The sequence below is a fragment of the Dictyostelium purpureum genome, assembly GCF_000190715.1.
Source record: "Dictyostelium purpureum unplaced genomic scaffold DICPUscaffold_42, whole genome shotgun sequence".
NCBI lineage: Eukaryota > Evosea > Eumycetozoa > Dictyosteliales > Dictyosteliaceae > Dictyostelium > Dictyostelium purpureum.
The window spans coordinates 1-12,929 of record NW_003519379.1 but is presented as its reverse complement, the minus strand read 5'-3'; the positions used below and the strand labels follow the sequence as shown (position 1 = coordinate 12,929).

Here is a 12,929-nt window from a genome sequence, read left to right as displayed (position 1 = left end):
TATAATCTTAGATTCAAATATTTTTTTTTATTGTTTATTGCATATTACTCTTCTTCATTTAATTAATTAAACCATTATGACACAACCACTTGAATTATTTTTAAAAAATTATATTTTTTTTTTTTTTTTTTTAAATTTTTTTAAAAAATTTGTCTTTTTTTTTATTTTTTTATTTTTTAATTTTTTTTTAATTTATAATTCCTTTTACTTTTTTATAAATAAACAGAATGTTTTCACTTATTAAATTCTTTCAAGCATGTCTTTTAATTGTAAATTCATTTGCTGTTTTAAATGAAAGATTTTTAAATAAAAGTATTTTAAGATTATTATAATATTATTAATAATGATATAAGTTACTAATTTATTTTTTTTTAAAAGTTGGATGGGGTGTCAATGGTGAAAATATGGATCTTCAATCATTTAAAGGAAAAGTTGTTTCATTATTACATAATTTAAGATTCTTTTTTAGAAGTAATATATACATTTTTAATATTAATAAGGATATATTGATATAATTTAATATTAATCTATTTCTATTTATAATACAGTTCCTTTAGCCTTTATTAATGCAGTTGTTATAGTATTTCTTATAATTTTTGGTTAGAATAAATAAAAAAACGATATACATAAAAAAAAGATAAATAATATTATTTTAGTAAATCATTACCATTTTCGAATAATTATAATAATAATTTTAAAAAAGATAAATTAATAATAATAATAATAATAAACTTATCGTGTACATATTATACTCAAAAAAATTCCTCAATTAAAAATTCTTCAATTAAAAAAATAATTATTTTTTTATTTTATTTTTATTTTTATTTTTATATTTTTTATTTTTTTTATTTTTTCATTTTTTTTATTTTTTTAATTTTTTATAAAAATAAACTAGTGTGTATTTATATATTTATTATATTAATAGTATATTTATAAAATGGGTGAGCGTAAAGTTATTTCTAAATATTATCCACCAGACTTTGACCCAAGCAAGGTACCAAAAATCAAAGTTAAAAAAGCAGCATATACAAAAGTAACTACAATGTTACCGATGAGTATTAGATGTAATACATGTGGTGAATATTTGGGAAGAGGTACAAAATTTAATGCAAAAAAAGAGACAGTCCAAGGCCAAGATTATTTAGGTATTAAAATATACAGATTCTTTATTCGTTGTAAAAAGTGCGCAGCAGAGTTAACAATTAGAACTGACCCAAAGAATTCAGAGTATGTTTGTGAAAGTGGTGCAACTAGAAATTATGAACCATGGAAGGAGACAAACGAAGAAAAAGAATCTAGGTTAACTAAAGAGCAAGAAGAGGAACAGGATGCAATGAAGGCTCTCGAAAATAGGACCATCGAATCGAAAAAAGAAATGGAAATGATGGATGCTTTAGAAGAACTTAAAGCAATGAATGCAAGGGCAAACGAAATCGATCACGAGCAATTATTAGAATATAATTTACAAAAACAAGAGGAACAAGAAAGATTACAGGATGAGGAGGATGAAAAATTAGTTCAATCTATATTCCACAATAATAATACTTCAACAATACATTCCGATTCAGAGGATGAAGAAATTCATAATAATAAAACTATTAAAAAAATCGATACAACTGATGATAAATTTAATAGCTTATTTAATGACAATAATAAAAATAATAAAGTTGAAACCTCAACATCAAACCAAACACAAAAATCTTCACTTTTAGGCAGTAAGGTAAAGGTTGTAATAAAGAAGCAGGAAGCAGCACCACAGCCACCACCAACACTTCAACCAAAACCAGCAGCATCTAATTCATTATCATCTTTAGTTTCATGTTATAGTAGCGATGAAGAGGATGATTAAATAATATCAACTATTGTAAAAAATAATAATAAATAATAAATAATAATAAATAATAATACCTAATGAAAAGAATGGTTTAAATATAAAAGTTTAAATTTAACTGTAAATATTTTAATAAATAAAATTTTTGTTTACACAATCCATATTTTTTTTTTTTTCCAAAATATAATAATAATAATAAAAAATAAGAGAAATATCACATTGGCACAATACTTTTATTTTTTAATAATTATACCCTCCCACTACATACAATACAACTAAACATATAAATCAATAGATAGTGAAACACATTATTATATTTAATAAAAACAATTCACTAACACACTCACAATTTATTACACACTCTTACCCCACCCCCATACAATATTTTTTTTTTTTTCATAGATTATTTTTTATTAAAAAATTTATGGCATTGTATATCTGATATTTCTGTCCTATTAATTTATCGTATTTAGAAATTTTTAGACATACCAAAAAAATGAATTATTAATAAATAATTTTTCTAATTTGTTTTTCGTTTTACTCTTTTTATTTTTTTATTTTTTATTTTTATTTCAATTATTTCTGTTGATTAATTAAAGATTATTAAACCTTTTAATAAGAAATAGTTATAGTTAATTATAATAATTTATGTTTAATTTAAACAAAAACATTTAAAAAAATATTATTTTTTTTTTTATTTTTATTTTTTATAAAATTTTTTTCACAATAATTAATTTATTAAAATAATTTTAAATTATTAAAACAGGTTTAATTTTTTTTAATTTTTTTTTAATAATTTTTATAATTTTTTAAACATAAACATAAACAAAACTTAGTAATAATAATAATAATATTGATAATAGAAAATGGAAAGAAATATCTCAACAGAATTTCCTAACCAAAAAACTGAAGAAGTGACCTCAAATAAAGAGGATCTAATTGGTAAAAAAAAAAATCTGAATGATGAAAACTTTCAAATTCCAAAAGATACAGATGCAATAGAAAGAAATGAAGATATTGATGTAAATGATCAAGTTAATAATGAATCTGCAGTTCCGATAATGGTTGGAGGAAATATTCAGGATTTGAAAATATTACAACACAATATTAAAGACAATAAGGTAACAAATTTATCAAAAGAAGAAATTGAACAAATTTCAAAACAAGAAGAAAAAGAGGCAAGAGAGTATCTAAAAAATTATAAACCATCTAGTGAGTTTCCTATTCAATTAGAAGATGAATTAAGCCTAAATACATATTGTAAGAATTATTTTTTTTATATTAAATTATTTTATTGTAAAAATACTAATAAAATTAAAATTAAAATTATTTTAAAAAAATACAGTTGATAGAGATGAGTTGCATCTTCTCTATAGAGAGTTTAGAAAACATTCAGACAGTAAATTAATAATGACAAAACAACAGTTTATAGATTTTTTTACACCATTTTCAGAAAGTTCAGAGCTCACAGTGACACTAATGAATGCAATAGATAGAAACTGTGACCAAAAAATACAATTTCATGAATTTGTTCAAGCATTATCCATTATGTGTAGAGGTCAAAAAAATGAAAGATTAAGATGTAAGTACACTTTAATTTTTTAAATTTAAAATAAAAAAAATATTAATTTAATGGTTTTGAATTTAGTTACTTTTGAAATTTGTGATTTCAATAATGATTCTTTAGTATCTAAAGAAGAAGTTTATTCTACAGTTAGTATAATTTCAGAAATTTTTAACAAGTTTGGTTTTTCAAAGGATAGATTTGGTAGTCCATCAGAGGTAGTTGATGCAGTTTTTTCAAGTGATTTAACAAGTAGAGGTCAATATTTGCACAGTAAAAATGAATTATCATTAAAGGAGTTTTTGCAAAGGGGTGAGTTAAATCCAGATCTTGCCAAATGTTTTGGAATGTTTGATTATTTTTATCTTAAATTTATAATGCCATTAGATTTATTGGTAAGTCTATAGATTTTTTTTTTTATTTTTATTTTATTCTAATTAATATCATTTTTATATTAGTTCAAAGATAGAGATGTTAATTTAAAAGGTAAATTAACTAAAATTATACCCAGAACTATTTTCAATTTCAATATATCACATAGAAGAAAGTTATCAATAAAAGATGGATTTTTAATAGTTTATAAAAAGAAGGCTTTAAAACATGACGAAGAAAAACCATCAAAGGTTATTTTTTTACCTGGTTCAACAGTTAAAGTTGTTTTGGGTTCTGATCAACGTAGAAGAAAATTCCTCAATAAAAAGTACAATAGTTATTATGGATTTAGAATAACCAAAGGTAGTTACAATCGATTTTTTTTAATGGAGAACAGAGAAGATGCATTGAACTGGATAAATGCAATAAGATTTTCATCAAGACATGGCTATAGATTCCAATCGTTTGCAAAAGTTAGGGAGGATGTTAGATGTCAGTGGTTTATAAATGGTTGTGATTATTATGGAGCATTGGCAGAGGCAATAAGAGGGGCTAAACACGAAATCTTCATTACTGGTTGGTGGGTTAGTCCATATGTATACCTAGAAAGAGATAATGGTAAGGAATATATGGAAAAGTCAAGATTGGATAGAATTTTAACCGAAAAAGCTAAAGAAGGTGTCAAAGTATATGTACTAATGTGGAACGAGACTAATTTGGGTGTGCAGTTGGGTAGCAGACATGGTAAACATTGGTTAGAAGGATGCCATTCAAATATTCATGTAATTAGACATCCCAAGAGATACCCCTTATCATGGAGCCATCATCAAAAAAGTGCTGTAATTGATCAACAAATTGCTTTTGTAGGAGGTATTGATATATGTCTGATGAGATATGACACTAGTAGATTTCAATTAACCGACGACAATGGCCAGAGATATCCAGGAAAGGATTTTGGTAACTTAACCGGTGTGGTAGTTAGAACAGGAGATCCCAATAAAGATCAGTTTAATAGAAAAGAGTGCCCAAGAATGCCTTGGCATGATGTTCATACTAAAATTGTTGGTTCTGCCGCTAAAGATGCCGCCAGTAATTTTATACAACGTTGGAACCATGCACTTTATTCTCAACGCTCAAATAGATTCCAACCTATTTTAATTCCAAAGGATTATGTAACCGAAGAAGAGGTCACTAAACCAGATAAATGGAGGAATATTGTTTCAAATATTAAAAAAGGTTTTTCTCATGTATCTTATGGAAGAGAAAAAGAAAATATTATAAATAGAGCAGGTGATAATCCAAAGATTAGACAATTATCGAGGGTATCGGCACTCAGTCATAATGATGAAAAGATCGAGAACAAACCAGATAAAAATAAATTTAAAAAGCAAATGGAAGAATTAGACCCAAGCCCAAATGAATATTATGATAAAAAAGAAAATCAATATAAATTTAAAAAAACACCAACTACTTTAAGTGAAAAAGAACAAGAGGAACTTATTGATGAAGAAGAGGAGGAAGATTATTATAATAGTAAAATACCACATAATAAACCAGGGGATGCTGGTTCTTCATCAAAAAGAAAACCAATGAATTTGGCCCAAAAACTTAGAGAAGAGGAGGAAGAGGAATTCGAACAACCAAATACCCCAGTTATCAATTTAAAAGACGAAAATTTAATTAAATCAATTTATAATTCAAATAATAGTAGTTCTGAACATTGTATCGTTCAATTAGTTAGATCAGTATCACCATGGAGCGCAGGTTCGGATGTTGAGGATTCTTGTTACAAAGCTTATATTAGTTTAATCAAAAACTCTCAACATTTTATATATATCCAAAATCTCTTTTTCATTTCAAGTTGTGGTTCGAATTTGCCAAAGAATCGTATAGCATTGGCAATTTTAAATCGTGTTAGAAGAGCAATTAATGCAAAACAAAAGTTTAGGGTCATTGTTATGGTACCAATTAGTCCATCTGGTGATATAGCTTTAGCATCTTCAAGAATGATTATAGGTTGGACCAATAGAACCATTTGCCAAGGAGGCCAGTCTATTTTAGAATTACTTCGTGATGAATTCCCAGATGTAGACCTTAATCAGTATTTATCGTTTAACTCTATTAGACAGTGGGAGGAAAATGGTGACAGAATTTTTACAGAGCAGATATATGTACATAGTAAAGTATTAATTGTCGATGACCGTATTGCTGTTATTGGAAGTTGCAATATCAACGATAGAAGTATGATGGGATCTCGTGATTCAGAATTGGCTGTTGTTGTTTCAGATACATCAAAATTATTAATAACAATGGATGGAAAGCCATTTAAAGTAAATAAATTCCCACATACACTCAGAGTCGGACTTTGGAAAACCCATATGAACCTAAATAGTTTAGAAATTAGTTCAATCATTGATCCAATATCAGATAATGCATTTATTAATGTTTGGAGGAAAACAGCTAGAGATAATTCAATTATTTATAAGGAAGTATTTGGTGATTATATTATAGAAAATCAAAGACGTTTGGGTATAGAACAAAGACGTTGGATACCAAAATCAGATGAAAAAATAGTACAGCTTTCTCAAGTTCGAGGTGTTTTAATCGAATATCCTTTGGAAATGTTTTGTGAATCAAATCTCTTTGACGAGAATGTTAGCTTTTTTAATGCAGAGTATTATGTTGATGTATCAGTTTTCACATAAATAACAAATAAAATTTAAAATAAAAAATAAAAATAAAAGATTAATGTTATAATTTTTATCAATTTCTAGAATTTAAAATTTCTAAAATTAAAATTTAATAATTTATCAACCGAATCTTTTCTTTTTTTAAGCTCCATAATGTATTAGTTTATTTTTAAAAGAATTTATAATTTTATTTTTGAAGTTACATTTTGTAAAAAACAATTTTTGAACAATCTTCAATAACTAGCGCATGTGGTCTAGTGGTATGATGCATCCCTGCCACGGATGCGAACTGGGTTCGATTCCCAGCATGCGCAAATCTTTAGGTTGATTTTATCTTCCAGGTGATGAAAAAATAGATAATAGCATTTTTTTTGAAAATTATTTTTTTAAATTTTAAATATTTTTATAATTTTTATTATTTAAATCAAATAATTAAATATGTAAATGTTATTGTCATTATAATTTTTTTTTTTTTTTTTTTTCTATATAATTTAAATTACTGTTATTAAATTTATTGTGTGTTAAGTATAGAATGGAATTTTAGATGTATGTGGAACTAAAGATTAAACCTTAAAACAATTAACACATGCTTGTTGGTTTTTGCTCTTCTCCAGCCACTTTTCAAAGATATAAGAGTTATTTTTACTACTAGTAGACCACAAATCAAATAGATCAATTAGTTAGCAAACATATTATAATCGATCATAAATATCTATCCATGGAGTTACATTAAAAAATAAATACAATTAATTATATTTTTTTATATAGATAAACAATATAATTATTTAATAAAGAAAAAAAAAAAATTCCCAAAAAACTATTTAATTTCTTTTTTATTTTACCATATTTAAAACTATTTTTTTTTTTTTTTTCAAAATATTTTTTTAACTAACCCATTATATTTAAAATATTGATTCTCTGAATTGATTCTCTGCTCCTTTGTTAATAAAGTATATTGTATTTTCTTTAAAGAAATAAAATGAAAAATTAAATAAAATTTTCTGATTATTTTAAGGCATTTTCTTTATATATCTTCACCTAAAAAAAAAGATTGCGTTATAAAAAGATAATTTTATAAATTATTTTATGATTTTTTTTAAATATTGGAAATAAAATCTCTTTAAACTTTAACAATAAAAAAACTACCTTAGATTATATAATTTTTTTTTAATTAAGTAATAAATTTATTACTTAATCTTTTACCTTATTTATTTATTTTTTAATTATTAATATGATAATATATCTTTTGTTTATCTTTATATTTCATAATAAATGGGTTACAAATCAAAATTAGAAGATTTATAATTAGATTTTTTAAAATTATAATAGGAAAAATATAAAAATTGGGGTAAAAATTTAAAAAAAAAAGTCAACTGTTTTTTTTTTAGTTTAATTTTTTATTAATCTTTTTTTTTTTTTTTTTTTTCTTTAGTTTTTAAAAAGTATAAATAAATTCATAAAAAAAATATTATTGGTTAATATGTAAAAAATGTTTAATACAAAAAAATTATTATATCGTTATTTCTCATCAAAATTTAAATTAAGTGATCCATTTAACTATGAAAAAGATTTTAAATATTCAATTAAAGAACCTGCTTCATTTTGGAATGATGTATCTAATAAATTTGTAAAATGGTAGTGCACATCTTTTTATTTTTATTTTTTTTTTATTTTTTTATTTTTTTTTTCAATTTTTTTAATTTTTTAATTTAAATGTGTTAATATTTAATAAATAATATAGGGATAAAAAATATACAAAAGCATATAGTGGTGATAAATGTAATCCAGAATGGTTTAAAGGTGGTTTATTAAATGCATGTTATAATGCATTGGATGTTCATGTAAAGAATCCAGAGTTTAAAGATAGAGTTGCTTTAATTCATGAAACTCCTGCAAGAGATAATACAAACAAGTTAACATACGAGCAATTGTGGGATGAAGTTTGTTTATTAGCAAGAGGTCTACAAAACTTGGGTGTTGAAAAAGGAGATCGTGTTATAATTTATATGCCAATGGTTAATCAAACTGTGATTGCAATGTTGGCATGTGCTCGTATTGCTGCAATCCATAGTGTAGTATTTGGTGGTTTTGCATCACCTCAGCTAGCACAACGTATAGAACACTGTAAACCTAAAGTAGTAATATCTTGTAATTTTGGTATTGAAGGTCACAAAGTCAACAGCTACACACCTCTAGTAGAGAATGCATTGGAACTATCATCACATAAACCAAATCGTGTTATTGTATATAATAGAAAAGATATTAAACTAGATGTAGAGTCTCCAAAAATTTCAAAAACTATTGACTGGTATAGCTTTACAAAAGGTTTAGCTCCACTTAGAGAATATACACCTGTAGATAGCACCCATCCATTGTATATTTTATACACTAGTGGTACTACTGGAATGCCAAAAGGAATTATAAGACAAACTGGTGGTAATGTAGTAGGACTTAATTATGCAATGAGAAATTGCTATGGAATGAAACCGGGCGAAACTTTCTTTGCAACAAGTGATATTGGTTGGACTGCAGGTCATACATTATCAGTATATGGTCCTTTATATTCTGGATTAACATCTATTATATTTGAAGGTAAACCAACTATTCCAGATGCAGGTATTTATTGGAAATTAATAGAAAAGCATAGGGTAGATTCTTTTTTTTCAGCACCAACTGCGATAAGAACCGTTTATAGAGAGGATTCAGACAGCAAAATAATATCTAAATATGATTTGTCATCATTAAAATCATTATGGCTAGGTGGTGAACGTCTAGATACTGCTTCATTCAATTATCTATATAATGCAACAAAAAAACCTGTTCTAGATAACTATTGGCAAACTGAAGCAGGGTGGCCCATAATAACAAATCCATCTGCTCAAATTAAAATAAAACAAAATGCAACAGGTAAAAATGTTCCAGGATACAATTTGTTTGTTTTAAATTCCAAATCAAAACCAGTAAAAGCAAATGAAATGGGCGAAGTTTGTATTAAATTACCATTACCACCAGGCTTTACAAATACTTTATATCTCAATGATGAAGGTTATAAAAGGGGCTATTTAGAACAATACCCAGGTTTTTTACGTACTGGTGATTATGGATTTAAAGATAAAGAAGGTTACTATCATATCAAGAATAGAGTTGATGATGTTATTAATGTATGTGGTCACCGTTTATCGACAGGTTCTTTTGAAGAAATTATTATCAAACATCCCAAGGTTGTTGAATGCGCATGTTTTGGTATAAAAGATGAATTAAAAGGTGAAGTTCCATTTGGAGTGGTTGTTCTCAAGCCACAATTTAAAGATGACTATTTAGAGGTAGAGAAAGAATTAATTAAAGAAATTAGAAATTCAATAGGGCCTATTGCAACTTTTAAAAATATTATATCAGTTAATTGTATACCCAAAACAAGAAGTGGAAAAATATTAAGAAATATCTTAAGAAAAATGTATAATGGTATGTTATAATAGCTATATATAATCTCTATAATAAAATAAAATAATTATATTAATATTAACTTTACTGATAGGCGAAGATTACACACCCCCTCCAACCATAGAAGATTGCACAGTTTTAGTAGAAATTAAAAAAGAATTTAAAAAATATATTTAAAAAAATACCCAATATAAAATCTGGTAAAATTAAAAAAAATTTAAAGAATCTATTTAGATTAAATTAAATCCTCAATAATACCTTATATTTAAATCAAATAGAAAAAAAAAATACCAAAAAAAAAAAGACACCCACAAAAAATACCCCCACAAATAAAACACAAAAAATAAACTATCTGTTTTTTTTAACAGTTTAATAATACATAATGGAATGTTATTATCTTTTTTTAATCTGTAGATTTAACAATAGTAAATTTATATTAAGAAATATAATAATTCTATTAGTAATTTAATTGATACAAACCTTTTATTTTTTGTTTTAAAAAAAAAAAAAATTATATTTTAAAATAATTAATTTTTTTTTTATTTTCTTATTTTAAATATAAATTTTTTATTTTATTTTCTAAAAACTAAACTTACACAAAAAAATATAAAAATATAAAAATATAAAATAAAAAAAATGATAAAAAAAAAGTTTCAATTAAGCGAACCTTTTAATTATAAAAATGATTTAGAGTATTCATTAGAGGATCAAGAACATTTTTTTGATGAAGTAGCAACAAAGTATGTGCATTGGTATGTATTCTTTTTTTATTTTTTTATTTAAATCATAATATAAATTTTTTAATTTAAATGTGTTAATATTTATTAATTAATAAAATAGGGATAAAAAATATACAAAAGCATATAGTGGTGATAAATGTAATCCAGAATGGTTTAAAGGTGGTTTATTAAATGCATGTTATAATGCATTGGATGTTCATGTAAAGAATCCAGAGTTTAAAGATAGAGTTGCTTTAATTCATGAAACTCCTGCAAGAGATAATACAAACAAGTTAACATACGAGCAATTGTGGGATGAAGTTTGTTTATTAGCAAGAGGTCTACAAAACTTGGGTGTTGAAAAAGGAGATCGTGTAATAATTTATATGCCAATGGTTAATCAAACTGTTATTGCAATGTTGGCATGTGCTCGTATTGCTGCGATCCACAGTGTAGTATTTGGTGGTTTTGCATCACCACAGCTAGCACAACGTATAGAACACTGTAAACCTAAAGTAGTAATATCTTGTAATTTTGGTATTGAAGGTCATAAAGTCAACAGCTACACACCTCTAGTAGAGAATGCATTGGAACTATCATCACATAAACCAAACCATGTTATTGTATATAATAGAAAAGATATTAAAACTGAACCAGCTTGTCCAATCATGTGTGGAGCAATTGATTGGTACGAATTTACAAAAGATCTTCAGCCACTTAGAGAATATACACCTGTAGATAGCACATTCCCATTGTATATTATATACACAAGTGGTACTACTGGAATGCCCAAAGGAATACTAAGAGACACAGGAGGCCATACTGTAGGCTTAAATTATGCAATGAGAAATTGTTATGGAATGAAACCGGGCGAAACTTTTTTTTCGGCAAGTGATATTGGTTGGACTGCAGGTCATACATTATCAGTATATGCACCATTATTTGTTGGATTAACATCAATTATATTTGAAGGTAAACCTTATATTCCAGATGCAGGTATTTATTGGAAATTAATAGAGAAGCATAAGGTAAATTCTCTTTTTTCAGCACCAACTGCAATGAGGGCTATCCACAGAGATGACAGTGAAGGAAATTTAATATCAAAATACGATTTATCTTCTTTAAAAAATATTTGGCTTGCAGGCGAACGTTTAGATACAGCAACATACAATTTTCTTAGCATAAAAACAAAAAAACCAATCATTGACAACTATTGGCAAACAGAATCAGGGTGGCCCATACTTACATATCCATCAGAACAAGTACCAATTAAAGTAAATTCAACTGGCAAAGCAGTTCCAGGGTATAGCTTAGCAGTTTTAAATTCAAAACAAGAACCTACAAGTTCAGATGAAATTGGAGAACTATGTATTCGTTTACCAGTTCCACCAGGTTTTATAAACACCTTATATCTCAACAATGAAGGTTATAAAAAAAGCTATTTAGATGAGTATCCCGGTTATTTACGTACAGGAGACTCATGTTATGTCGATAGAAATGGTTACTATCATATAATTAGTCGTATTGATGATATTATCAATGTAAGTGGCCATCGTTTATCAACGGGTTCAATTGATGAAATTATAATTACACATCCTAAAATAGTGGAGTGTGCAGTTATTGGAGCACGTGACGAATTAAAAGGAGAAATACCAATAGGATTGGTAGTATTAAAACCTCAATTTAAAAATGATTTTGAGGAGATTGAACAAGAATTAATTAAAATGGTAAGAGATACATTAGGACCATTTGCAACTTTTAAAAAGGTTATTCCATTAAATCGTTTACCCAAAACTAGAAGTGGAAAAATATTAAGAAATGTTTTAAGAAAAATTTTCAACAGTATGTATTCTAATTTAGTTTTTTAAAAATATTTTTTTTTTTTTTTTTTTTTTTTTTTAAAATTTAAATAATAATCCTTTCATTTTCTATTTTTATATGGAATTTCAATAATATAGATGAAGAATATGTGGTACCACCTACTATTGAAGATCTGGAGGTTATTGGAGAAGTCGAAATTGAATTCGATAAATACAAACTCGGTAAATTTGAAACAAAAGATATATCCCCAGTCAAATAATTATTTTTACCATTTTAAATAAAACTATTTTATTTAGTAATATCATGATATTATTTAATTTTTTATTTATTTTCTTTTTTTTTCTAAATAAAAAATTCTTTATTATTTTGATTTTTTTTTAATTTTGGTATCAAATATAATTTTTTTTAATTTTTATTTTATAATTTTTTTTTTATTAATATAAAAATATTTAAATAAAAATAAATAGAAAAAGAATAAAAATAAAAAATAT

General features: G+C 25.3%; 5 protein-coding genes across 5 annotated transcripts; all 5 read left to right on the top strand.

Moving 5' to 3' along the window:
• Positions 1–227: 227 nt before the first annotated feature.
• Positions 228–515, top strand: DICPUDRAFT_29119 (uncharacterized protein; the record flags this gene model as incomplete). Its single annotated transcript, XM_003285254.1, has 2 exons — positions 228–312; positions 379–515. The coding sequence occupies 2 exons, from the start codon at positions 228–230 to the stop codon at positions 513–515; spliced, it is 222 nt and encodes a 73-aa protein (XP_003285302.1).
• A 422-nt stretch (positions 516–937) lies between these two features.
• DICPUDRAFT_10189 (uncharacterized protein) lies at positions 938–1,606 on the top strand (the record flags this gene model as incomplete). The annotated part of the gene is made up of 1 exon (XM_003285253.1): positions 938–1,606. A coding segment is annotated over one exon (669 nt), but the record flags the coding sequence as incomplete, so codon positions are not given.
• Positions 1,607–2,697: 1,091 nt separating this feature from the next.
• On the top strand, positions 2,698–6,472 carry DICPUDRAFT_149141 (uncharacterized protein; the record flags this gene model as incomplete). Its single annotated transcript, XM_003285252.1, has 4 exons — positions 2,698–3,043; positions 3,177–3,413; positions 3,519–3,790; positions 3,854–6,472. 4 exons carry the CDS (start codon positions 2,698–2,700, stop codon positions 6,470–6,472), a joined length of 3,474 nt encoding a protein of 1,157 aa, XP_003285300.1.
• A 1,474-nt stretch (positions 6,473–7,946) lies between these two features.
• DICPUDRAFT_76217 (uncharacterized protein) lies at positions 7,947–10,075 on the top strand (the record flags this gene model as incomplete). Its single annotated transcript, XM_003285251.1, has 3 exons — positions 7,947–8,092; positions 8,199–9,919; positions 9,993–10,075. The coding sequence occupies 3 exons, from the start codon at positions 7,947–7,949 to the stop codon at positions 10,073–10,075; spliced, it is 1,950 nt and encodes a 649-aa protein (XP_003285299.1).
• A 372-nt stretch (positions 10,076–10,447) lies between these two features.
• On the top strand, positions 10,448–12,697 carry DICPUDRAFT_96983 (uncharacterized protein; the record flags this gene model as incomplete). The annotated part of the gene is made up of 3 exons (XM_003285250.1): positions 10,448–10,650; positions 10,739–12,459; positions 12,576–12,697. The coding sequence occupies exons 1-3, from the start codon at positions 10,535–10,537 to the stop codon at positions 12,695–12,697; spliced, it is 1,959 nt and encodes a 652-aa protein (XP_003285298.1). The 5' UTR covers positions 10,448–10,534.
• Positions 12,698–12,929: the final 232 nt, after the last annotated feature.